At 38.1% G+C, this 26,279-nt stretch overlaps 2 protein-coding genes across 5 annotated transcripts in view; one reads left to right on the forward strand and one right to left on the reverse strand.

Annotated features, from left to right (window-relative positions):
• The window catches only part of LOC125276002 (semaphorin-6D-like), a 30,176-nt gene extending 4,275 nt beyond the window's left edge, over nt 1-25,901 (forward strand). For both annotated transcript variants that reach the window (XM_048203395.1, XM_048203396.1), the window contains exons 2-18: nt 6,666-6,795; nt 7,247-7,361; nt 8,222-8,279; nt 10,180-10,236; nt 10,650-10,751; nt 10,845-10,935; nt 16,558-16,683; nt 16,796-16,884; nt 17,001-17,218; nt 17,287-17,418; nt 20,196-20,351; nt 20,489-20,662; nt 20,750-20,878; nt 21,039-21,116; nt 21,213-21,271; nt 22,505-22,558; nt 23,084-25,901. In XM_048203395.1, the coding sequence (XP_048059352.1) occupies nt 6,666-6,795; nt 7,247-7,361; nt 8,222-8,279; nt 10,180-10,236; nt 10,650-10,751; nt 10,845-10,935; nt 16,558-16,683; nt 16,796-16,884; nt 17,001-17,218; nt 17,287-17,418; nt 20,196-20,351; nt 20,489-20,662; nt 20,750-20,878; nt 21,039-21,116; nt 21,213-21,271; nt 22,505-22,558; nt 23,084-24,045 (2,730 nt within the window). In that variant the 3' untranslated portion in view covers nt 24,046-25,901. The remainder of the gene's footprint in view (nt 1-6,665; nt 6,796-7,246; nt 7,362-8,221; nt 8,280-10,179; nt 10,237-10,649; nt 10,752-10,844; nt 10,936-16,557; nt 16,684-16,795; nt 16,885-17,000; nt 17,219-17,286; nt 17,419-20,195; nt 20,352-20,488; nt 20,663-20,749; nt 20,879-21,038; nt 21,117-21,212; nt 21,272-22,504; nt 22,559-23,083) is intronic.
• Nucleotides 25,902-25,981: 80 nt separating this feature from the next.
• The window catches only part of dus3l (dihydrouridine synthase 3-like (S. cerevisiae)), a 12,454-nt gene continuing 12,156 nt past the window's right edge, over nt 25,982-26,279 (reverse strand). For all 3 annotated transcript variants that reach the window (XM_048203406.1, XM_048203404.1, XM_048203405.1), the window contains exon 15: nt 25,982-26,279. This exon is cut by the window's right edge and continues 128 nt beyond it. The gene's annotated coding sequence lies outside the window, so the exon portion shown is untranslated.

Below are 26,279 nucleotides of genomic sequence, written 5' to 3' on the forward strand. Positions count from 1 at the left end.
AGATTTCCAGCCGCTTCGACTGAAGTGTTCCTGGAAAATAGCAGGACAGAAGAACATTCCCAAAGTGTTTATTATATCTCAAAGTCCTGTAAGATCGATCATAACACAGGCGAGAGTATGTGGATCTGTGTTCGCGTTTCTCTAAACATGACAACAAGCGCTGTTGATCTCGGTCAAGTGCAGGAGTGTGTTATGCACTGGATTCACACTGCGTGTTTATTATTTACTTCAATTTGAAGTCAGAAGGAATGACTGAATTATTTCATGATTCTCTAAGTGAAGTTTTTTGATTCTCTGATGCATCACAATTCTCACTTTAACAATTCTGAATTGATAATCAATTATGCTGAGAAAAAGAAAAATCCCCCCTTTCAAAGCACTTTTAGTTCATTGCTTTATATTTGCTTGTATTTGAAGTTATATTTAGTTAGTTAATAACATACCATTGTTTTGATTTATTATTAATTTGTAATTATTTAAAAAAGCACTTATAATTATATGAATAATTTATTAAAAAATGCACAAATAAATTACATTTTCAACATTGGTAAATTAAACTCATTAGGCTAATTAATCGTTTTAGAACGGGATCATGCGGTGCCTAAAGATTCCCACCCTTAGTGTTTTCCATACACATGATTATTATTGTTAATGCATTTACTGTAAATTAAATTCATACTAAACATAGTCTAAAATTACTAAAATACTGTGGAGGAAAATGTCAATACTCTCATATTTTATTGGTATTTGAAACCCCATGTGAATTTTGCTGTCTTAGTGTTAAGTTATTGATTTAAAATGCACATCCTATTTTATAAAAATATGAGATGCTTAGCATCATGTTCTCATGGAAAACAAGAACTATGCTTTAAAAAGCAGTGTAAGACACTTTGGATAAAAGCATCTGCCAAATGCATATGATGACTTTAGTCTGGACTTGTATTGTCCTATAATGCTTCTTATGATGAGGTGATGTGCTGCTTTAGGGAAGCTTCAGTGTGTCAGGGTCTGCTAAACTAATACAGAAAATACTGGAGGAAAGCAGGTTGACAATTGCCAACAGGACAATGACCTGAAAGTTAGCCAAAGTTAAAGCCAGTTCAACTGGTCTCACGATTCAATCCGATAACGATTCGATTCCATGATGCATCACGATGCGTTGCATCCCCAATTTTCAATGTTACTGCATATGGCAACTTTTTTGTCAGTGAATACAAGCAGTCGGATATATGAACTCTTTTTATTTTTTTATCTGCTCAAGTCTTAAGTATGAACACAGCTTACGACAGGAGCATTTAGAACTAGTAAACAGTAGTAAATACTAAAAGCGCATGAAACTGTAGTGTACTTGAGTTACAATAACACACACACACATTCGCACACACTCTCTCTTTCACACACTGTAAATGTTAAAATATTGAGTGCATTTTTTATTACTTGCTTTTGTGTTTCGCCTTCCCCCCATCATTTTACACTAGCGCTTAGAAGCACGGATGCAAAGAAAGACATCAGAGAAACATCAGTTTGATATAATCGATGCAGAATCATCCACATCCGCATCGCGATGCATCGTAGAAACGATTAATTTCAAAACTTCTAGTTCACACCAAGAACGATAACAATAACGATAACTATATATATATATACAGTACAGTCCAAAAGTTTGGAACCACTAAGATTTTTAATGTTTTTAAAAGAAGTTTCGTCTGCTCACCAAAGCTACATTTATTTAATTAAAAATACAGTAAAAAACAGTAATATTGTGAAATATTATTACAATTTAAAATAACTGTGTACTATTTAAATATATTTGACAAAGTAATTTATTCCTGTGATGCAAAGCTGAATTTTCAGCATCGTTACTCCAGTCTTCAGTGTCACATGATCCTTCAGAAATCATTCTAATATCCTGATTTGCTGCTCAAGAAACATTTATGATTATTTTCAATGTTGAAAACAGTTGTGTACTTTTTTTTTCAGGATTATTTGATGAATAGAAAGTTCAAAAGAACAGCATTTATCTGAAATACAAAGCTTCTGTAGCATTATACACTACCGTTCAAAAGTTTGGGGTCAGTAAGAATTTTTATTTTTATTTTTTTGAAAAGAAATTAAAGAAATGAATACTTTTATTCAGCAAGGATGCATTAAATCAATCAAAAGTGGCAGTAAAGACATTTATAATGTTACAAAAGATTAGATTTCAGATAAACACTGTTCTTTTGAACTTTCTATTCATCAAATAATCCTGAAAAAAAATATTGTACACACATATTTTGTACAATTGTACACATTAAATGTTTCTTGAGCAGCAGATCAGCATATTAGAATGATTTCTGAAGGATCATGTGACACTGAAGACTGGAGTAACGATGCTGAAAATTCAGCTTTGATCACAGGAATAAATTATTTTGTGAAATATATTCAAATAGAAAACAGTTATTTTAAATTGTAATAATATTTCACAATATTACTGTTTTTTACTGTATTTTTAATTAAATAAATGTAGCCTTGGTGAGCAGACGAAACTTCTTTTAAAAACATTAAAAATCTTAGTGGTTCCAAACTTTTGGACTGTACTGTGTATAACGATATTTTTCTCTGTGCCATTATTGTTATAGTTGTGCTGTGGACTTTGTTTTATATTTAGAACAATTTTAGAGCTATATCACTGTTATTATTCTTGGTGTGAACGGCCTTTAGACAGGAGTATCTTGCAGCCAGAGAGGTTTGTGTCCTGATCAGTCGAAGCTCAGAGCGTGTCCAGCTGAGCATCTGTAGAGGAACTCAGAAATGGTAGTTTGTCAAACGTTCCCGTCCAACCTGACAGAAATCTCGCCAAGAAGAATGGGCAGGAATTTGAGAGATACAGACGAACCCAAAGAAATCACAGCTGCACTGTGGGGTTTTTATGAGACTATAACATTTTTCAGTTAAGCATGTGATGGTTCAGTAAAAGAAAATGTAAAAAATATGTATAAAAGACTTTTTATAGGCAGAAAACACAAGCTCTTGCTCTGTTTTTGCAAGCGTTGCTTTTCTCTCGTCTCTGTTCGTTGCCGCTCAGACTGTCTGTGGTGTTTGTGTTGTGGTGTTTTTGGATGTGGTTTCTGTGTTTTGGGTCGTGTTGATCTGTGTTTAGCTGTGAACAACATTCACATTTGAATAAGTATGAACAACAGCTGCAGAGAGAGAACAAATACTGAGGTGGTTCAGTGGTTGTGAAGTGTGCTTGTGTTTTCGCTCTTTACAGTAAAGGACACTTGATATTATGTAGATTATTAAATACAAAATTGGCTCTCTGTGCTCCATTAATGAGCCTGAACGTTACTGTTAATTACAGGCCTGTAATGCAATTTAATTAAAGGAGAATTCAGGAAATCAAGCACTTTAGCTTCTAGTATATAAAACTGTATAATTGAATAAGCCTGTGCATTAAAAGATCCAGATTAAACCCTCGACTCGTGTGTCCCGGTTCATCTGCCTAATGGAAGATTAGCTCTGATTAGCCTTTAATTAGCTAAAGTGTCTCCCACTGACACACTCAAAGCTTCTCTGCAGATTAGCTTCAGGTTGGATCTGTTTTTAAACATTGTCACGGATTGTTATGGGATCATAGTTCATCGAGGCTACCGAGATATATATATATATATATTATAGTTTTATATCCCGCCCACTTTTTCAGCTGTGCTGTTCCGGAAGTATTTTTTGCCGTTAAATTCTATGATATGGATTTAAAAAAAACAAAACAACAGCTATGTTTTTAAGTAAAATACTTATTTGAAAATCACTAAGGTAAAAGACTGAACGTAATGTAAGGCCCTATGAAATCCGTTTTATTTTTTCCTGAATTCTGTTTTATTTTTTTCCCAAATTCCGTGTTTTCCGTTTTAATTTTTCTGGATTCCTTTTTTTTTTTTTTGGACTCCATTTTAATGGTTGCATTAAATTTTAGTAATCAAAAATTTACAATTAATGGAAATAATGACAATTATCCAATTTACCAACAATTAATTAAACGTTGAACAAAAAATGACATCCATTTTATTTTTTCCCCAAATTTTATTTTTTTTACCAAATTCTGTTTTAACTTTTATGGATTCCATTTTAATGGTTTAATTACATTTTAATAATCAAAAAGCATGTGTAATTAATTGAATTCTTAAAAACAACAAAATTTATTAATTAATTAAATAAAATATTTTTTATGAAGCGTTTTTTGTTTTTTTTCCCCTCAGAAATTCTGTTCCGTATTTTATTTTTCCAGCAATCAAATGAACGCATACCATTTAATCGATCTTTTAATCATGAAATTAAATTTATTAATTAAAATTAATTTTAAAAATTAATTAAAATTTTGTCAAAATTTTTTGTGCTGCACAACAGAGCTTTACTGTTAAAATTAAAACACGGAAGAAATTATGATGAGATTATGATGAAGCGCTTAAATTCAGTGTGAGGTAAATGAAACCGCGCTTCCGCGTCATTCGTTTCAGAGGCACACAGATATGCAGGATTCATATTTAATATTATAGTCTATTTGTGGTTTAATATTCACGGACACTAGTCTGTATCGCGATTAGATTTAATTAGCTTTTTATTCATTAATCAAAAATTTGACAAATTCCGTGGCATTCTGCGTTATATACTAAATTCCATTTTTATGACTGGATTTTCTGCATTGCGGAAATCTGGCTTTAGTGATGGAAAGAACTACAATCCCATGAAGCATTGAGAACAGTATAATCCAATTAAAAACAATAAATATAAACTACTCATTTAAAAATGTTGTATATATATTTGAATTTTTAGAAAACAATATTCGCAGTGTTTCGTGGGAGTTTTTGAGAGCTTTTGGCAATTCAGCTTGTTTCGACTCGGATTCGTGGAATTTTCTGTTATAGCATCATGGGTAATGTAGTTTTTCACCACGAATTCTGCTGTTAAACATGATTATTTTGAAAAATACGCTGAAATAATATAGGTTGACGGATTTGACAGAAGCAAATACCATGGATTTAACCTCGTCGCTCACAGTTGACTATAGAGAAAATGAATGGAGATTTTACTTCTGGAACTGACTGTTGCGTGAATAGAGGAGTGTATCGCAGCACACATTAGAGTAGATAAATACAGCAGCTCATGTTAACACTGACCTTTAACACTAATGTGTGTCTGACCTTAATCTCAACTATACACACCAACATAAAAACAAGATGATTCCGGAATTACAGTCCAATTTGACATTCGCTCCGGAGGCTTAACAGTGCTCAAATACATGTTTATTAGGTCATTGTGATTTATTGTTCATGTTTGTGTGTTTGATGTGATTTTTGACTGTTGAAATCTATTGTGTTCTTGAAATGTGATGCACATTTACACCGTCATGTAAAATAATCTAGATTAACCTTTAGACCAGGGCAGGGCTGCATAAAGTACACAGAATAGTCTTACAAATTAGTCAATTTTTTATCTTTAAGACTGTTTATCACTCTGAGTCAGTTACATAAAAATGTAGATTGGTCTAATTTGATTCTGAACAGTGAGACCAACTACTGTTTGGTTATACTAGTATGCTAGTATGACACTGGCCAAAGAGTCTAAAATTATTATTTAAAATAACTGTTAAAATGGTTTTCTATTTTAATATACTTTATTCCAGTGATCAAAGCTGAACTTTTCAGCATCATTACTCCAGTTTTCAGTGTCACATGATCCTTCAGAAATCATTCTGATATGATGATTTGATGCTCAGTTATTATCAATGTTGGAAACAATGTTGCTTAATATTTTTTTGGAACCTGTGATACTTTTTCAGGATTCATTGATGAATAAAAGGTTAAAAAGAACAGCATTTATTCAAAATATAAATCTTTTCTAACAATATAAATCTTTACTATCACTTTTTATCAATTTAACACATCCGTGCTGAATAAAAGTATTAATTTCTTTCAAAAAAAAGAAAGAAAAAGAAATTACTGACCCCAAACTTTTGAACGGTAGAGTATATTGTTACAAAAGATTTCTATTTTAAATAAATGCTGATATTTTTTAACTTTTTATTCATAAAAGAATCCTGAAAAAGTATCACAGGTTATAAAATAATATTAAGCAGCACAACTGTTTCCAACATTGATAATAAATCATCATATCAGAATGATTTCTGAAGGATCATGTGACACTGAAGACTGGAGTAATGATGCTGAAAATTCAGCTTTGATCACTGAAATAAATTGTATTTTAAAGTATATACAATAAAGTATAAACCATAATTTTTAAATTGTAATAATATTAATGAGCATAAGAGACTTCATTCAGAAACATTAAAAATAGTAATGTTTCCAAACTTTTGACTGGTAGTGTGTGTGTGTGTGTGTATATATATATATATATATATAAATGAAAATGCTAAAAACTCTATATTATGTTACCTTAAACCAAATCTAAAGTCCAGATAAATTTATCATTGTCCTGCTCACATTAAAATGTATTGTGTTAATTTAAAAAGTAATGTACAAGAATAACTCCGTACATCAATAATGATTATTTGAATGTCTTGATGATTTAGATGTCATGAGTATATGCTAACTCAAGAGGATTTGTGTGCTGTATGTTTATGTTTGCATCTATTTTTGTCTTATTTTTTTCTCATTCTAACTCTGCAGATGACTGACAGGACATGGCGTTACTCTGTCGTCATGACGATGGTCTCTTTAGCCTGGCTCCTCCCTGTCATCGCTACTGCCACGCCCTTCCCCAGGGATCTGCAGCCAATCAGTGTGGTGGGACTGGAAGGTGAGTCACATGACTGACAGGAGTTCATTGTGCTGGTCAGATTCTGTCCTCCATCCAAACTATTTCTCTTGTTTTCAATGGCCCGTCTTCAAAAATGCTGTTCTGTTGTAACTTTTTAAAAATAGTTTGTCTGAAGCAAAATGCATCTCTCTCTTTTTGCTCATAATTCTCTTAACTTAGTGGTTTTTAATAGCAATCGATGGCATATTTTTGCAAAATTTGTTTCCAACAAATGGAACAGTATTTTTTCTTTTCCCATTATTCTGACAGAAATGCATCTCATATAGCTACTTTAGTCAGCTAGACAACATTAATGCTAACACTAACATGCAGTAAAGTCAACTACATACAAACACCCAACGGCATTTCTGAGATTCAGAGCCTCACAGTTTTGTTGATCAGTTCAAGGGTTGATGTGTAAATTGACTGAAGTGTTTGTTGTGCTCCACAGACTCACTCCTGTATCCCAGTTTCCAGGGTCTGATGTCACACAATAACTCGGAGCGTCTCGGTCTGGACTATCAGCGGATGATCAGGATCCAGCATATGCTGTACATCGCTGCCAGGTCCTTCTCTCTCGCTGGTTTATTCCAGTCAGTCCGTTCACACGCGTTCCAGATAACTGAAGAGAAATCTGTGCACCAAAACACATGCAGGCTGGAAAAACCACTCGAATTATACTGAAGTGAACGTATGGATTCAGAGAAAAAATGTGACTTGAGTATCTTGTCAAAGCATGCTTGAGTGAAAGTAAAAAAGTACAACTTTAAATTTTTAGTATTAAAAAGTAGAAATAACCACTTTTTGTGATGCCCAGTTAGTGCTTCTGTCTGCAGATGTCTTTAAATGGTTTATTTGAGGCATTTGGATGTTTTTAATTTATTAATCAGCATTTAATGTTATTAGTTTGATTAAATATTAATTAATTGACGGCCCTAATTGTTACTCAATATATTTATTTACCTTAATATAATTACAATACCACTGATCTACTCTGAACATCAATATATATTTACAATGAATTTAACATTTATAATGTTTATTTAAACAGCAGTTGTTTTTGAGGTTTAAAACTGTAGTGGACAGTTACTGCTGACCAATCAATCAATCAATCAATCGATCTCAATGTTAAAAATGAAGTAGTTTTGTCTTACAGAAGCATATCTCTTAACCTCAGAGATCAAAGTTCTGTTTTGAAAGGTTTATACAAGCTATTTTTTTATTTATGGATTTTTTAAAATTGTATTTTACTCCCAGAAGCATATTGTTGCACTCTATTGCTCAGCTAGAAAATATAAATAACCCAAAAAAACTGATTGGATGGTCACTATGTTATTATCCATTGAAATTATGCATTTGACTGAAAACAGCTGGAGAAATCATGAAATACACAGTATGACTTTTTCTTGTGTTTCCACCTGTTTAGAGATCATGTGTTTGTTGTGAATCTCACTGCGTCAGTGGATAGAATCATCCCACAGCAGGTAAACACACACACACACTAGGGCTGGACGATATGGCCAAAATTTATATCACGATATAATTCTTAATTTCGGTCGATATGATATAATTCCGATATCGATATGAACTATATAATAGCCTCAGAAACGGCTACAACGGATGTCTGTACCTACAAACGTCTGAAAAATGAATTTGCCAAATCTATGAAATCTCTTCCTATAAAACTATATAATATTTTAGAAATAAAAACAGTACAAATAAATTTATGTTCAGCTTTTATTTGTATTTAGCCTTCATACAAACATAAAAAATAAACATAAGACTCACTCACTTTAGTAATATTAATATCTTTAACATTAAACTATAACGTAGGCTGATTTTATTATCCTTAATATAGATTAAAACAAAAGTGCTTCAGCCAAGATAAAGATTGTGAACAGTAAAAACAGTGAGAAACAACAAAAACACATTGCTGGGGCAGGGACGTTGTTGAGTGTTGATGACACTAGGGGTGCAACAGTTCAGATTGCTCACGGTTCGGTTCGTATCACGGTTCGGTTCGTATCACGGTTTTAGGGTCACGGTTTCGGTACGGTTCGGTATGTACCGAACCGTACAGAAACCGTGACACTAAAAATAGGACTACTGTCAAATAAAAATAAAGAAAATAAGAACAAACGATCAAACTACAAGCAACATCACAAATAAGTACAATAAAGCAAATATTCAAATAAAATAAACAGTGCTTTTCAGGTTTTTCAGGTATCTAACAGTAGTTTTCAGGTACAGAAAATAAAGTAGATAGATAGTGGATAAAGTAATCAAATATAAAATAACACTGCATAGTATCTTTACTGTATAAAATAAATAAAAATGAATCATTATTGAAGTTACAAAAACTATTCAGTCAAGAGCAGTGAGTGATTTCTTTGTTATTTGTTGTTTGATTTAACATTAAAAACAGGCAGCAGGAATAGTTTTTTCCCTTTAAGACATGCACGATCCAGTACATATACTGTTCCACATGCGCTGTCTTTCTCGACTGTTATACGTTCACTTAAGACATAACCGACTATGTTTGCTAGGATACTCGCCAAGACGGGCATGTTGACATAATTTTTGTATGAATTTGTCCGCCGAAGTGCAAGACTTGAAAGAGAACTCAGTATTTGCGCGCTGACTGAAATAAGCGTGTGCGCGCTTCGGATGAGCGCACACAAATCTTCTCACAGCGCGTGCGAGTTCTCTTTCGCGTCTTGTTCTTGAAGGTTTAAATCAGCAAGGCTTAAATGAGTTTAGTTTAAACAGATAGCATCATGTGCTGTTCAGGTCTCACCTGTATCAACACCCGGGTGATGACGGCGTAAATGACTGGACATTAGAGCATACGGCACTCGCAGTGAACAAAGTTTACAAAGAGTGACTATTTTGTCCACGCTTTTTGATTATCGTTGTTGTAACGTTTTGCGCATCCATCGACTGAAACATACATTATCTGACTCTGTCTGTCTGTTTTCCATGTTGGATGGAAAAACAAACTATTTAAACAAACCATATTAACCAACAGATACGCTGAGCACTGGCTGATGGCTGCGTGTCTCTGTGGTGTACGTCATCACGCAAATAGCCAATCGCGTTCTGCTCTTTCTAACGGCTGCGCCTCAAGTCAGTGAGAAATGTTGTAATGTATATATCGAAATACCGGAAATGTGTTTAAAAATCATATTACCGTTATCGGAAAAAATTATATCGCGATATATATTGATATTGAATTATTGTCCAGCCCTAACACACACGCACACACACGCACACACACACACACACACACACACACACACACACACACACACACACACACACACACACACACACACACAGGTGTAAGCTTCATACGTGAGGTCTGACAGTAATCTGTTCTTTCAGATTCTGACGTGGAGATCTACAGACGTGTCGAAGTGTGCCGTGCGAGGAAGAAACAGCGTGAGTGTCTCATTAGAGCAGATCTGAGATCAGATGAAGAGTGATAGGACACACAGCTGGACTAAAGATGTGTCTCTGCTGGGAAAGTGTCAGCTGACGAAGCCACACAGCCAGAAGAGCCACTGAATTTATTTTGTGTTGGACCACAAACCTTCAGAGACGTTTAACAGATGTTTTTCACTCAGAGAAGCTCATGTTGGGACTGTGTCTGCCGTGTTTTGCTCTGTTTACACCTTATGTTAACATTAATCTCGTTATGTGTTTCCTGTGACCACTTGTATTTGGATTTCATCTATGTCAACAAGTGAACGGATCACAAAACATTTGCTTCTGTCCATATAGACGGATGCTAACGGCAGGTGTAAACGGACTCTTGTGTGTTTGACTTTAAATCATCTTCTGTCTGCTTTCAGGATGAATGTTATAATTACATCAAAGTTCTTGTGCCTCGTAACGACGAGACTCTGTTTGCGTGTGGAACCAACGCTCTGAACCCCGCCTGCCGAAACTACAGAGTGAGTTCCCTGATTTCAGCTGCTTGTAATCAGCGCCATCTCATGGACAGATGTTTTAATGCTCACCCTGTTGTTGTGATGGTTTGTGGTCAGTTGAGTTCGCTGGAGCAGGTCGGTCAGGAGCTGTTGGGTCAGGCCCGATGTCCATTTGAGTCTCGCCAGTCCAACGTAGGAGTGTTTGCAGGTGAGCTGCTGAAACACACACACTACATTCATATCCGATCGGGTGCTCAGCAATACAGGCGTCCAAATCATTTGGGTTTTTCCAAAGCTCCACAGTTTGTGATTCTCGTATTTTCTGACCACAGAAGTATGACCTACATTAATTGATTAAATAAAAAAAAATTCAGTGTGTGGTGTGTTTTGGAGCAGCTCGATTCACAATAAATGCTATGTTTTATTATCTGAAGCAAAAAAAAATTATAACAATATTAAAATTTTACTGTTGTTCTGTAAAATTATAAAAATTCAATTCACATTTATTTGTAAATGAAATGAAATACATGTAATAAGACATTTTAATTGACACTAAATAGTAATATATTTCTTTGATTAGTTTATTTTTACAATATAAATAATACGTTTTGATTACTATTATTAATAAAAAAGAAAAAGAAATAACATTTTATTTGACATTAAATAGTAATATATTTCTGTATTGATTTATTTTCATTTTTACAATTTAAATATTACATAAAAACAGTGTTTTGATTCATAATAATAAATGTAAAAACATTTTAATTTACACTAAATATTAATATATTTTTTATTGATTTGTTAAATTTTTTACAATATAAATAATACATTAAAACAATATTTTAATTATTATTATTAATGATAAAATGAAATACATTTAATAATACATTTTATTTGACATTAAATAGTAATATATTTCTTTATTGATTTGTTTTAATTTTTACAATTTAAATATTACATAAAAACAGTGTTTTGATTCATAATAATAATAAATGAAATGTAAAAACTTTTTAATTTACACTAAATATTTATATTTTTTATTGATTTATTTTTTACAATATAAATAATAGATTAAAACAATATTTAATTATTATTATTAATAATAAAATGAAATGCGTTTAATAATACATTTTATTTGACATTAAATAGTAATATTTTAGTTGATTGTTGTAATATTTATTTTTATATTTGAAATAATGCATTAAAGCAATATTTTGATTATTTGTAGTATTATTATTAATAATAAAAATTAAATAGATTTAATAAAACAGTTTATTTTACATTAAATTGTAATATATTTCTTTATCAATTCGCTTAATTTTTACAATTTAAATAAAACAACAAAAGGTCTCGGTTATGTATATAACCTTAGTTCCCTGAATAGGGAACGAGACGCTGCGTAGTCGCTATGGGAACGCCTCTGCGTGATGTCGTCATGAAGCACGTATGAAATCTGTCCAATCAGGTGGCGGAACGTCATAGGCGGGTGACGTCACTGACCAGGAACTATAAAGCCAGCCCAAACACACTCACATTCAGCTTCTGAAATACTAAAGCAAGTCGCTTACGGGCATGCTGGGAGTATGGCACGGAATCGCACCGTCTCGTTCCATATTCAGGGAACTAAGGTTATATACATAACCGAGACGTTCCCTTTCAAGGGAACTCGCGCTGCGTAGTTGCTATGGGAACGACAATACCAACTTCCGGCATATGAGCAAATGACCGTACGTATGAAGCCGGGGTGCACACATTACAGAAACACTTGTGCCCCTGGAGTGGAGCCGAGGTCTAGTTCATAGAACCTCATGAACGTATGTGGTGATGACCATCCTGCTGCATTACAAATGTCAGATAGGGAAACCCCAGATATAAAAGCCTTAGAGGCAGCCATACTCCTCGTGGAATGAGCAGCCAATGGTGAAGGCTGTCCAGTTGACTCATAAGCAAGTGAGATGGCCTCAACCACCCACTTGCTCATTCTCTGCTTGGATGCAGGTAGACCTTTTCTTGGTGCTCCAAAACACACAAATAGTTGATCACATTTTCTCCACATGGCAGCTCTGTGGACATATGCATCCAGTGCATGTACTGGGCACAGCAGATTAAGTTTTTGTGGTCCAATGAAACAAATGGAGGCGGACAGAATGCCTGCAGTACAATAGGTCTCACAGGATTAGTGAGGACCTTAGGGATATACCCTATCCTGGGATGTAAAAATGCTTTCACATTCCCAGGCGCAAATTCTAAGCACGATGGAGAAACCGACAGGGCTTGAATGTCTCCAATTCTTTTGAGAGACAAAATGGTTAAAAGGAACACTTTTTAAACAGGAACTGTTTTAAGTGTTAGAAATTTTTCTGGTACCTCTTTGAGAGGCTCGAAGGGTGCCATAGACAGGCCCTGTAATACAACGGCTAAATCCCAAGCCGGTACTCTCGTGCATACAGCAGGTCTGAGCCTCAAAGTGCCACGAAGGAAACGAGTTATATGTGGGTGTCTCCCCAAAGAGACTCCACTGATAGGAGTATGGTAAGCAGCTAAGGCCGCCACGTGCACCTTTAGTGTAGAGGGGGATAACCCTGAAGAGAATCTTTCTTGCAGGAAATCCAGAACTGCGCTGACCGGCAGTTAACAGGATCCCACTGACGATTCTCACACCAGGAAGTGAATAATCTCCACTTCAAAGCGTATAGTTTCCTCGTGGAGGGAGCTCTGGACTGGAGTATGGTCTCACCTCTCACCTCAGTTGAGAGACCGGAATCTATGAGCTGTGCCCTCTCAGAGGTCACTCCCACAGCATCCATGACTCCGGGTGGGGGTGCAAAATCAGACTGCCCGCCTGAGAGAGAAGGTCCCTCCTGATCGGAATCTCCATCGGAGACCCGTCGAGAAGGGACATCAGGTCCGAAAACCATACTCGGGCGGGCCAGAACGGGGCTATTAATAGTAGACGGGCCCCGTCCCGGCGTACTCTCTCCAGAATTCCCGGGAGCAGCGCAATCTGATCGAACTAACACATGTTGATCCCTGAAGTCTGGGAGGAAGTATTTCAAGGCTAGAAATACCGCCATCATTTCTAAGCAATTTATGTGTCAAGAGAGATGATGGTCCTGCCACAGACCCTGGGTCGAGCGAACACTGATGATCGCCCCCCAGCCCGTGAGGGATGCATCTGTCATTAGAGTGACTTGATGACTGATGACACCCAACACCTGTCCTTGGGACAGAAACCAAGGTTTCTTCCATATGTTCAGAGCACGTAGGCATCGCCGCGTGACTTTGATCATATGAAATAAATTCCCCTCGGTGAGAACCCCTTGGTTTTGAGCCACCACTGCAGTGGTCTCATGTTCAGCAGGCCAAAAGGTATCACGTTGGACGCTGCTGCCATAAGACCTAACAGTCTCTGAAACTGTTTGACAGTGAGTGACTGGCCTAGCTTTATGTGTGAGACATTCGACAGAATTGATGTCATGCGCGCCGGAGATAAATGGGCCCACGTGATCACCGAATCCCATACCACGCCTAGATAAGTGGTTCTCTGAGCTGGAGAAAGCACACTTTTCTTTGCGTTTAGTCTCAACCCCAACCTTCTCATGTGAGCGAGAACAACATCTCGATGTTGAACCGCCATCTGCTCCGATTGGGCCAGAATCAACCAATCGTCTATGTAATGCAGTATGCGGATGCCCTGCATACGCAAGGGCACCAGTGCCGCGTCTACACATTTCGTGAAGGTTCGAGGTGATAATGCTAGGCCGAAGGGAAGAACCCTGTATTGGTATGCTTCGCCCCCGAAAGCAAACCTTAGGAACTTCCTGTGTTGCGGAAGGATTGATACATGAAAGTATGCGTCCATTAAAGATCTATCGTGACAAACCAGTCCTCGGACCTGATTTGTGACACGATATGTTTTACTGTCAGCATCTTGAACTTGAGCTTCGCTACTGTTTTGTTCAGCTGACGAAGATCTAAAATTGGACGCAACCCTCCGTCTTTCTTTGGCACAATGAAATAGTGGCTGTAAAATCCTGACTCCCTGCTGGGAGGAGGAACCCTTTCTATAGCCTCCTTTCGCAAGAGAGTCTCTACTTCTTGTGCCATCACCATAGCCTGCTCTGAATTTTCACAGGCACCGATTTTCACGCCGAAGATTCACAGGCACCGATGGAAGAGGTGAACACCGTTTGTCTCCGGAGGGGAGCATCCTCAGGATCCTGACACTTTTGGCGTCAGGATTTCTTTGCCGAAGCCCTTTTAGCAGCAATGACAGCCCTCAAGTCTGTCTTGCCCTTAGGGAGCTTCGGCTGAGAGCGCCGCTCCGGCTCCCAACTCCTCGGAGGGGGAGTACGGGTAGCAACGCTCTGCTTCTGGTGTTGCCTGTGACTGTGCGAGGAGCTCGTACTTGGCTTCGGCTGCTCCTGCGCCAGCAGCCTGCTTCCTCGCCTCCTGAAACCTCTCAGTGACCATGGTGATAGCGTCACCAAAGAGGCCAGAAGGATTAAGTGGGGCATCCAGGAGAAAGGACTTTTCTTTGTCCTTAATGTCGGACAGATTCAGCCACAGATGGCGCTCCATTGCCACTAGAGCTGCCATGGAGCGGCTGATGGACTTGGCCGTCTCTTTAGTGGCACGGAGGGCTAAATCTGCCGACTTACGGAGTTCCTGGATGAACTCCGCCCCCACTTCATCACTATGGCCCAAATCCTTCAGCAGGTCAGCCTGGTATGCTTGGATGATAGCCATAGTGTGCAAGCATGCAGCTGCCTGACCTGTTGCCGAGTATGCTTTGCCCACTAACGCTGAGGTAGTTTTCAGTGGCTTAGTGGGCAACATCGGGGCTTTGAGGGACGACGCCGCCTGCGGAGAGAGATGGCTCGCAAGCGTCTCTTCCGCTCTTGGCATCGCCCCATACCTGTGTTTTCTCATTCCAGCCACGTTACTGTAAGTGGAGGTCTGAGTGGTGAAAACACGGGGAGATACCGGTCTCTTCCACGATCTCGACACAAAACGGTAGCGCCCGACGTGGAGGTTGAGCAGCCCTTGATGGTAGGAAGCGTTCATCAAGCTTACTGCGGGATTGCTGCTCTTGCTTCTCGGCTGGCCAATCGATATTGAGCTTGGCGACAGCGCGAGTAAGCATAAATGTGACAGTGTCAACTGGAAAGGAAGAAACCGCAACGCGTGCATCCTGCCTCCGAATTGACACAATGGATCCAGCAGGTGAGGGCTGAGCGCAGCGTTCTCAGCAGGAACTGTTCACAATGCTCGCAGGCAGCCCCTTCGAGAGCTGCCTGAGCGTGCTGCGCTCCCAAACAAACAACACAAAGGTTGTGTGTGTCCCCACCCGTAATGAAACGAGGGCAAGCGTGCACACACTTCCTAAACTCCTGCTGTTCACTCACCATAATAACTTTCACCTGAAAGATGGTAGACAGACAACAATAAATAAGACAGACAAGATCACACGTAGCGCTTGCTGAAGACACAGAAGCTGAGTGTGAGTGTGTTTGGGCTGGCTTTATAGTTCCTGGTCAGTGACATCACCCGCCTATGATGTTCCGTCACCTGATTGGACAGATTTCATACGTGCTTCATGACGACATCACGCAGAGGCATTCCCATAGCGACTACGCAGCGCGAGTTCCCTTGAAAGGGAACCAGTATTTTGATTATTTATTTATTGTATAGTCATATTGAATGTTTTTTTCTGTAGCCGATCACCTGCCTGTGATTGATTGATTAAATTGCTTTTGATTGGCAGTCTCACATTTTAACCAGAGACCTGCGTTTGAGTCTCTTCACTTCATGTACGTTTCTATTTCAGGCGGTCATTTCTATTCGGCCACAGTGACAGACTTCCAGGCGAGTGACGCGGTGATCTACAGGAGTTTAGGAGGAGAGGGGCGGCCCGTCCTGCGTACGGTCAAATACGACTCCAAATGGCTGAGAGGTGCTGCTTTAACTTCATCAAGATGTTTACATGAACATGAATGATTCCTCAGATCATGTGTGTTGTTGAGGAGAGTCAGACGCACCGTTTTCAGCTTTATTTGTCTCTGCAGAACCTCACTTCCTGCATGCTGTAGAATACGGCAACTATGTGTATTTCTTCTTCAGTGAGATTGCAGTGGAGCACACCGCCGCTGGGAAGGTAAATCATGAGTCTGTGCTGTTATGAAATGAGATCCAAACAGAAGCATACTGTATAAAAACAGTTGAAGTGTTCCTGTTAGTCATTCTCCTCGTTTCTCTTCCTCGTTGGCGTAGGTGGTGTACTCACGAGTGGCTCGCGTGTGTAAGAACGACAGCGGCGGCTCCACGCGTGTGCTGGATCGCTACTGGACGTCGTTTCTGAAGGCGCGGCTGAACTGCTCAGTTCCTGGAGACACGTTCTTCTACTTCGACGTGCTGCAGTCCGTCACCAACGTGCTTCAGATCAACCAGCGGCCCGCTGTGGTCGGAGTCTTCACCACACAGACCAACAGGTACACACACTCACAACACACACTCACAGAAACACCGTATGTCTGTTAACTCTGTCTGTGTGTCTCAGCATTCCCGGTTCAGCCGTCTGTGGGTTTTATCTGGATGACATCGAGCGGGTTTTTAATGGGAAGTTTAAAGAGCAGAAGAACAGCGATTCGATGTGGACGTCAGTGCCTGAGGAACACGTGCCCAAACCACGGTGAGATGTTTGTGATGATGAGCTCACTTTCAAAAAACAGGGAGAACCTCACTAAACCTGTCGGAAACAGATTTCCCAAAATCAAAAGGGAAAAATTAAGAAAAAGCATTTTGCAGACATATTCAAAACATAGGCATTTTAAAAAATAGGGCTGGGTATTGACACAATTTTCACAATTTGATTCGATTACTATTCACATGCATTTAATTCCATTGCAGTTACAGTAAAAAAATCTCTCCACTAATGCTGTAAACTACACATGGGAGTCACCTGGTACTACTATAATAATATTGAAGGTTAAATTAACTTATTTATATACAAACACTTAAATTACACTGTTTTTATTATAAATAAAGTTTAGAATTACATAATCATATTTCTACTCCAATTTGTTTTTGTTTTTTTTTAAATATAAACATTTAAATCGCGGCTATCATATCTGATTTATTCAAACATGCATTAAATATTGAAGAACATTATAATGAATATGTAACGGTGCATAGCTATATTTATCAGAATGTTGCTTTCTAGAGTCACTTTTCTAGCTGACTAATGAGTTTATGGTCACTGAATATGTTTTTCTGAGGTAAATGTGACGTCACGTGACATTGTTCACAAGCTGTTTTATTGCACTGATTGAGCGATTACACGAGACATGATACAGATTACAGTAAGTTGTACTGTATATTTTAACATACCTTCAGATGTTCATGTTTATTTCGCGCTGTAACTGGTATTAAAGCGGAGGAGAGGATGGTCACATGCTTCTCTTTAACTGAGGCGCTAAAGCGATCTGTCACGCCACATTAAACAGCACCAAAACGCTATTTATTGAATCTCATAATAAGATGGACGTCATTTGAAATCTGAGACTTTGCTTCATATCAAAAGTAACAAAGATTATTGCGATTTATTGGATGGGAGGCGCTACATATTCTGCTCATTCATCAACTGAAAACAGACTAGACTAATCGATTCCTGGGATTTAACCCTCTGGAGTCTGAGGCTGATTTGGGGCCTGGAGAAGTTTTGACATGCCCTGACATTTGTGCTTTTTTCAGTTGTTCATAAACATATTAATGACACAAGTGTCATTACACTGTATTCAGCACAAACTAGGCTACCATAATATGTGAGGAACATGTGTGTACATGTTTGTGTTTTTGAAGGAATAACGTTTATGCGTGGTTACTGAAAAAACAAAAAACTTAAGTCACTGATATAAGGCCAATAAAAGTATATTAAATCTGTGTTCACAAGACTTTTGGGTATTGAAGGTTGTAGACTAGAGTTTTTGCTTCAAAATTATGTAAAAATTATGCTGACTACTCTTTCATTTATAACAATATACTGATTTAGTTTTTGTAAGACACTTTTTGCCAAGAAACACGGTATGCGAGGAGGCGTGAATCTCCATGAATAATGGCTCATTCTCACCTGTGAAGACAAAAGAATTGAATAGTAATGACCTGAAAAGACTTGCATATTAATGAGGCATTTCAGTCAGGTAGGCTGTGAAAAAAAACTTCTGTGATGTCTCAAGCTCATCATGGTATATGAAACATACAGAAAAATTTATTACAATATAAAATAATGGTTTTATATTATACTTTAAAATATAATGTATTTCTGTGATGCAAAGAGTCTGAATATAGGCTTTTAGTTTAAAAGCATGCACATTTGGAGAAATATAGGATTCTCATATGTTTATGTCAATTTTCTATACAGAGGAGTTATTTTTTATTTAATATTCATTGTTATCTCTATGAGCGCTGGTGTTTGCAATTCATACTGCAGCCGGAGGGCGCTCTGTGCATTTTAGTCCACAAATTCACCTAAGAAGAAGACGATATTCCATGAATGGTGTTTACCAATTCATACTACAGCCGGAGGGCGCTAAAGAAACAAAAACTCACTTAAAACTTATCAATAGAAGAAAACAAACAGGAATTTACTGAATGTCTTCCAGAGATCGCTAACCATGGCTTTTTCATCCAGATAAACAATTTTCAAGGCAATAAATACACGATTGAGATGATGAATGCATGTGTTGTCTCTGAATTTGCCTGTGAATAGCGCTGGCTCCGTGGGTGTGGCCGCATTAGTGGGTAATGAGCTGAATCACGGACTTCTGACATGGCTCTCTTTTCATACAGATTACATAAACACAGAATGTTTGTTTTCGATTTGACTTGCACGATTTAAAACCTGACATTTCAACGTTTTGTTAGACATAAGTATGAATTTTTTGTGATTAGTATTCACTAAGTTACAGTTCATTTTCTGAGAACTATCAGATTGGACTTCGTTCAGAGGAGATGAGAGATCACGCATCATGTTAGTTTTCTTTATTTTACAAAAAGCACAACATTTTGTTTTTACTCTGAGTGTATACAAATAAAAGGAGATATTCTATAGTTTCAATTGATGTATTACTTATGTTTCTATGACAAAAAATGACAGAGTATTTTAAGTCTGTTTTGCTGCAATGTGAAAAAAAACCTGCAAAACGCGCCGGCGCGTTTTTAGACCTCAGAGTGTTAAGAATTGATATTGGTTCGTAAAAACGAGAATCAATTAAAATCGAGAAATCAATATTTTTTACCCAGCCCTATTAAAAAACTGATAAAAATGACTAAAAACACACACAAAGTAACATTTTAACTAATATTAAAATGAAAACAGAAAATATAAAACAAAATAATCTGTATCAATGATAGTAAAGTAACACTGGTCTGTGTGTGTGTGTGTGTGTGTGTGTGTGTGTGTGTGTTCAGTCCAGGTTCGTGTGCAGGTGAAGGTTCGGCGTCCTCGTTCTCGTCCTCTGTTCACTTCCCAGACTCTGTGCTGACATTCATTAAGACACACCCACTGATGGACGAGTCTGTGCCGTCAGTCAACAGCCAACCACTGATCACCAACACCGCCAGCAGGTACTACACACACACACACTCACAATCTCACACACACACACACATACACACACACACACACACACACACACTCACAATCTCACACACACACTGACCATGTGATTCTGTCATCACGCTCATGAGCTTGTATTGTGCAGGTATAAACTGACTCAGATTGTTGTGGATACGGCGGCCGGGCCTCATAAGAACCGCACCGTTGTGTTTCTGGGCTCTGAGGACGGACGGGTTCTGAAGGTTCTGACCAGCATTCAAGGCAACAGCTCTCATGGATCCAGACTACTGGAGGACATCGATGTGTTCAACCCCACGCAGTGAGTGTCTGAATTACACTTCTGTTTGTAGATCAACATGACTTTGTTTCCTGTCGTACTGATGTGAACCCGAACATCGTGTTGCAGGTGCAGCGGTGAGCGCAGGGTGTTGGGTCTGGAGCTGGACAAGGAGCATCACGCTCTCTATGTGGCGTTTTCCAGCTGCATCATCAGAGTTCCTCTCAGCCGCTGCACTCGACACGCCACCTGCAAGAGGTGAGACCAGGTCACATGGGGTTAAATTACCTGTGCTTACTTCATGGTGAATATGTAACGAATGAAAATTACACTAAAATACTAGATTTACCTTGATAAAACCTGCAGAGACTCTGTAACCAGTGAAGATTGTGTCTTTTATCACTCTGTTCCTCCACAGCCACTGTCTCTACACACATGACCCATACTGCATCTGGCTGCGGACGGGACGCTGCGCTGACGTGGCTCCAGGATTTAAGTAAGAGTGACATCACTTCCTGTTGCATGATCACGGATTGGTCATATCACATGGAGCCCAAACTAAACTATCTGTCTGTGTTTTTGTGATGAGCAGGGCAGGTTTTGAGCAGGACATCGATGGTGACCAATCACGTTTATTTGACACATGCACTGGTAAGTGAGTCTGTGACGCGTTACAGCAGTGATGCTTCAGTTGTGTCATATTTTAATGTCACATGCACTACCAGTCAAAAGTTTGGAAACATTACTATTTTTAATGTTTTTGAACAAAGTCTCTTATGCTCATTAAGCCTGCATTTATTTCATAATAAATACAGAAAAAACAATAATATTGTGAAATATTATATGGTTTTCTATTTTAATATACTTTAAAATATAATTTATATCCAGTGATCAAAGCTGAATTTTCAGCATCATTACTCCAGTCTTCAGTGTCACATGATCCTTCAGAAATCATTCTGATATGATGATTTATTATCAATGTTGGAAACAGTTGTGCTGCTTAATATTATTTTATAACCTGTGATACTTTTGAAATCTTTTGTAACAATATACACTTCCGTTCAAAAGTTTGGGGTCAGTCATTTTTTTTTTTTTTGAAAGAAATTAATACTTTTATTCAGCACGGATGTGTTAAATTGATAAAAAGTGATAGTAAAGATTTATATTGTTAGAAAAGATTTATATTTTGAATAAATGCTGTTCTTTTTAACTTTTTATTCATCAGAGAATCCTGAAAAAGTATCACAGGTTATAAAATAATATTAATCAGCACAACTGTTTCCAACATTGATCATAAATCATCATATCAGAATGATTTCTGAAGGATCATGTGACACTGAAGACTGGAGTAATGATGCTGAAAATTCAGCTTTGATCACAGGAATAAATTATATTTTAAAGTATATTAAAATAGAAAACCATAATTTTAAATTGTAATAATATTTCACAATATTATTGTTTTTTCTGTATTTATTATGAAATAAATGCAGCCTTAATGAGCAGAAGAGACTTTGTTCAAAAACATTAAAAATAGTAATGTTTCCAAACTTTTGACTGGTAGGGTAAATGTAAATATTGTTCTAGGGAGTATTTGTGAGAATTTTGCTGTTTGTAAATCATTGAGGGACTGATGTTTGATTAAAGTTTCTCATTAAAATCTCCATCTAAAAGGAAATGTTAATAAACTAGAGGAATTGAATGTAACATGTTCAGTGCAGAAGCTGGAATATTCTGGAATTGTGTTGTACAATGTAGCAAAATATATATATATGATTATATAATATATAAAGGTCACGGTTTGCACATCCATCACTGTCATAATACTAACTGTTCTAATACTAATTGAAACTAATTCTAATCTCTTCTATATTTACATGTGCTCAGATGTGATGTCAGCAGCAGGAAGTGATGTGAGCTCAGCCGTGGATTCAGTCTCTGGTCAGTGTGACACACATTATGATCTTGTGTCTGATTATTAGTGTGTGAGGTTCAGTGCTGTCTGTGTTTGTACCGACTTAACCATATTTTGGAGACAAATTTGTACCTAGATGTGAGCTAAATCTGATAAAACCTTCTTCTGAAAAAACGAACTTTTTCCAAATTTGACCAATCATTGTTTAATCATTATTGATCGTTTGTGTCTCTTCAGTGTAGTCGTTCACATCTCTAGTAATAGTAAAATGTATTATGTGTAGCTAGTGTTATATTGTAATGCTCGAAACATATTTGAAACAACAACACAATAAATTCATTAAACATCTTACCTTTGGTGATTTAAGACAAGATGGAGATTATGCTGATTTTAAGATAGTTATATTACTTTATAACTTGTTAAATATGGATATTTTTCTTACAGAAGCGCATCACTTTGCTTCAGAAGGCCTTTCTTGACATAAGAAAGAACAAAAGAAAACAGTAAATCAATGACATTGAAAGATAAAATGAATGTGTCTGTCTCTGTAGGAGTGAAGCAGCTTCCTGATGCGGCGAGTCTGAGCGGCGGCTATCACTACACTCTTCTGGGCGCGTGTGTGCTGGTGGCGTTCATGTTGGGTGCCATCGTGTCGGGTCTGCTGGTGTCGTGCTACTGCAGTCAGAGATCCCAGCGAGCACAAGAGCCCGAGGCGGCACTTCCTCACGCGCTCTCGCTCAACAGCCTCGCCAAGCTCAACCGCCTGCTGGACGCCAACCCGGACAAGAACGACGTCACGTCCTCCCAGATCTACAGCTCCGGCCCGCCCTGCCGGCAGCCGCCCGTTAATCCACACGCAGCTGTGGAGGAAGAGTTGGTCTCGACGCTGCCCACCCCGGATTCCACTCCCGAGCTGCCAATCAAGAACTTAAAGACTGTGAACAGCCAATGGGAGAGAAGCCACACCCACAACTCCACCCTGCAGCTGTTTCCAACAAATCAGACACTTTCTAGCAATCACACTCCTTCAGAAAACCACAGCGACGACATACTCGAACACATCCAGCATCAGGAAGGACGTGATGTCACCATTCCAGGGTCGTATATGATGCCAACATCATATTACAGTTGCCTAAAAGAGACGCCTGAAACCACAACACTTCAACAGATTCCACTGCAAACGCTTCTCGAGCGACCGGACGCCATCACAGGCCAATCACAGCGCAAAGTCCTTATCAAAATGGGCAACGGGGTCACAACGGCCCGCCAGCACACTTTCAACCAGAAGTCGCTGCAGTCGGCCAACATCTACGAGACACACAGGCCGCTCCTCGCGGGCGGCTCGTGTCTGACGCGACAGCACAGCTACAGCGAGCCTCCTCACCTCCAGAGGGCGGCCATCATCAGACGCACGGCGTCGCTCAAACCGCAGATCCCGCCTAAACCCATAAACATTCCCGCCAAAACGCTACACCTGCCCTCTGCTGCCACGCACGGCAGACACAACTACTGACCTCTGACCCCGAGAGCTGCTGTCTTCACTCGGCAAAGTACGACTAGAGGAAAGTTTGGAATTGAATACAAGCATACTGATTACTGCACAGTACATATCAAACATGATTTCAGATAAAACCACCATTTTGCATTTTAAAACCATTTTAAAAGCTCAACAAATGGGATTTTTTAATTGTTTTTGGGATTTTTGCAGAAAATAAGATCTGTGACCAAGAAAAATTTGATTTTTACGTGTTTTCTTCATGATCATTTTCACAAATGAACACAACCTTTATTAACTTTGAAGGCTGAATACAATCAGCAGAAGCAAAAAGCTTCAAACACGGTCACATGACTTCAACATCACCACCATTAAGCTTCAACAACTCGTTCAGTCTTTAGTTAAAATCGTCAAGTTGGAAACTTTGAATTTTGAGAATGAGTTTCAAGAGCACGATTATAAACACATCGAGTCTTTGAAAGCAGCTAGTGAGATGAGTTTACCTGTTTAATGTCCCATCTTCCCGTTTAATGCCACTCGGAAGCAAACATCATTTTTGAAAGCTTAAAAATCACGAACGGGTGGAAATTAATGATTCATTTTATATATTGTAGAATAAAACGTGAGAATATCTTAAGATTGTTCACAACAGACTTTACAGGCATTTAACCAAAGACACATTCAAAAAACTCAATGACTTCAGGACGATGGAAACAGTAATACTGACTCGTTTCTTGAACGTCAAGTGAATTGCATTGTGGGATACAGTATTCCATGTTAGTATTCATTTACACACTGTGTCCAGTAAACATACTGCAGTAGTATGAACAGTATGCTCTTCTGAACATGACTCCAGCTCAGAAAATGGGATAAAATAATGCAGTTGTCGCAGTGAGACTCGAGAGCACCATGTGACCCGGAGAACAACACGAGCCGGATTGAACCCACCGATATCTCACAAGCATCACATCAGACTGACATTATTAAGGCTGAGGAATTAATGATACTGTGTTTGGATTCATTTGTGCCTTACATGATGTTTGTGAGAGAGCTGAGGTCAGAGGTCATGGTGCTGACACTAACCCATAACCCCTTCCCTCTCTAAGGGACGTCTCCTGGACTCTCAGTGGCCGTCGATCAGCTGGTTTTCATTTTGCTTGCAAAAACACACTTCTTTGATCAGAAAACACAGGTGCTTTTGGAATATTTTCAAAAGTAACTATTTTCAGCAGATATGAGCGACAGGATGTGATGTCATGCTTGAATAATAAATGCTGTGCTCTCACACTATAGGACATTCTGAAGGCTTTACTCTTTTAGATTCGTTTTGATGCAAAACCACCTAAATGAGAGTCCAAAATACACAAACTCTTTATTTTTATGAATATTTCAGAACACAAGACTTCATATCGTCAGTCATTCTGCTTCTCCAGTAAATGTTTAGATATTTGCACAGGAAAACGAGACAGAGGAAGAACAGAGTTTTTTGCAGTGCATGATTGGTTTTCAGCCGAGATCTGTGACGTTTAGAGCCTCTGCTCGTCTTTCAAGGCACAGAATCACAGGTCAGAGTTCAATCCACTTCTGTACGCTGTAAGACACAATGATTTCATGTTTGTATACCAGCCGCCATGCATTTCTGTGTGTGACACACCCCTCCGCTCTGACAGTAGCTCCGCCCACCTGATCAGCAGAGGCCGTGATTGGTGCATTGTCACAGTATATTTTTTGTGTACTTGTTTAATAAGATATTCTGAGAGATGAGTGTGAATTTGTGAACTTCTCAGGTTATTGTGTGTCATCTGAACAAACTCGCTGATCATTAATGATGATAAACACTTGCTATGCACTTAATAAAAGAAACATTGCTAAGACATGCTAACGTGTGTTTCACTAGATCACATGATCTCTTCAGATCCCTGGAGCGACGGTGATTAAATATGAACTGCAGTCATTAGTGAGTATTTGACTTTATTCTCTTTCGTGTCATCAAAGATGATGTTTTCAGCTCAATACAGAACCAGAGAAGATGAGTGTGATTCATTAGCGTCGATCTGAAGGCCGTGATTAACACTTCAAGATTTATTCTATTGATCAGTTCTGCTTTAATTATAAAACATGCTGCATTAATATCCAACACACACACACACCTCTTCAGTCTTCAACATCTTTAATACATCTAAAATAAATCCAACCTGAATATGAACAACTTCAGCTTCATAAATCATGATCAAACTAGATATAAATAAAAT

This window comes from Megalobrama amblycephala, linkage group LG9, assembly GCF_018812025.1.
Source record: "Megalobrama amblycephala isolate DHTTF-2021 linkage group LG9, ASM1881202v1, whole genome shotgun sequence".
Lineage (NCBI taxonomy): Eukaryota > Metazoa > Chordata > Actinopteri > Cypriniformes > Xenocyprididae > Megalobrama > Megalobrama amblycephala.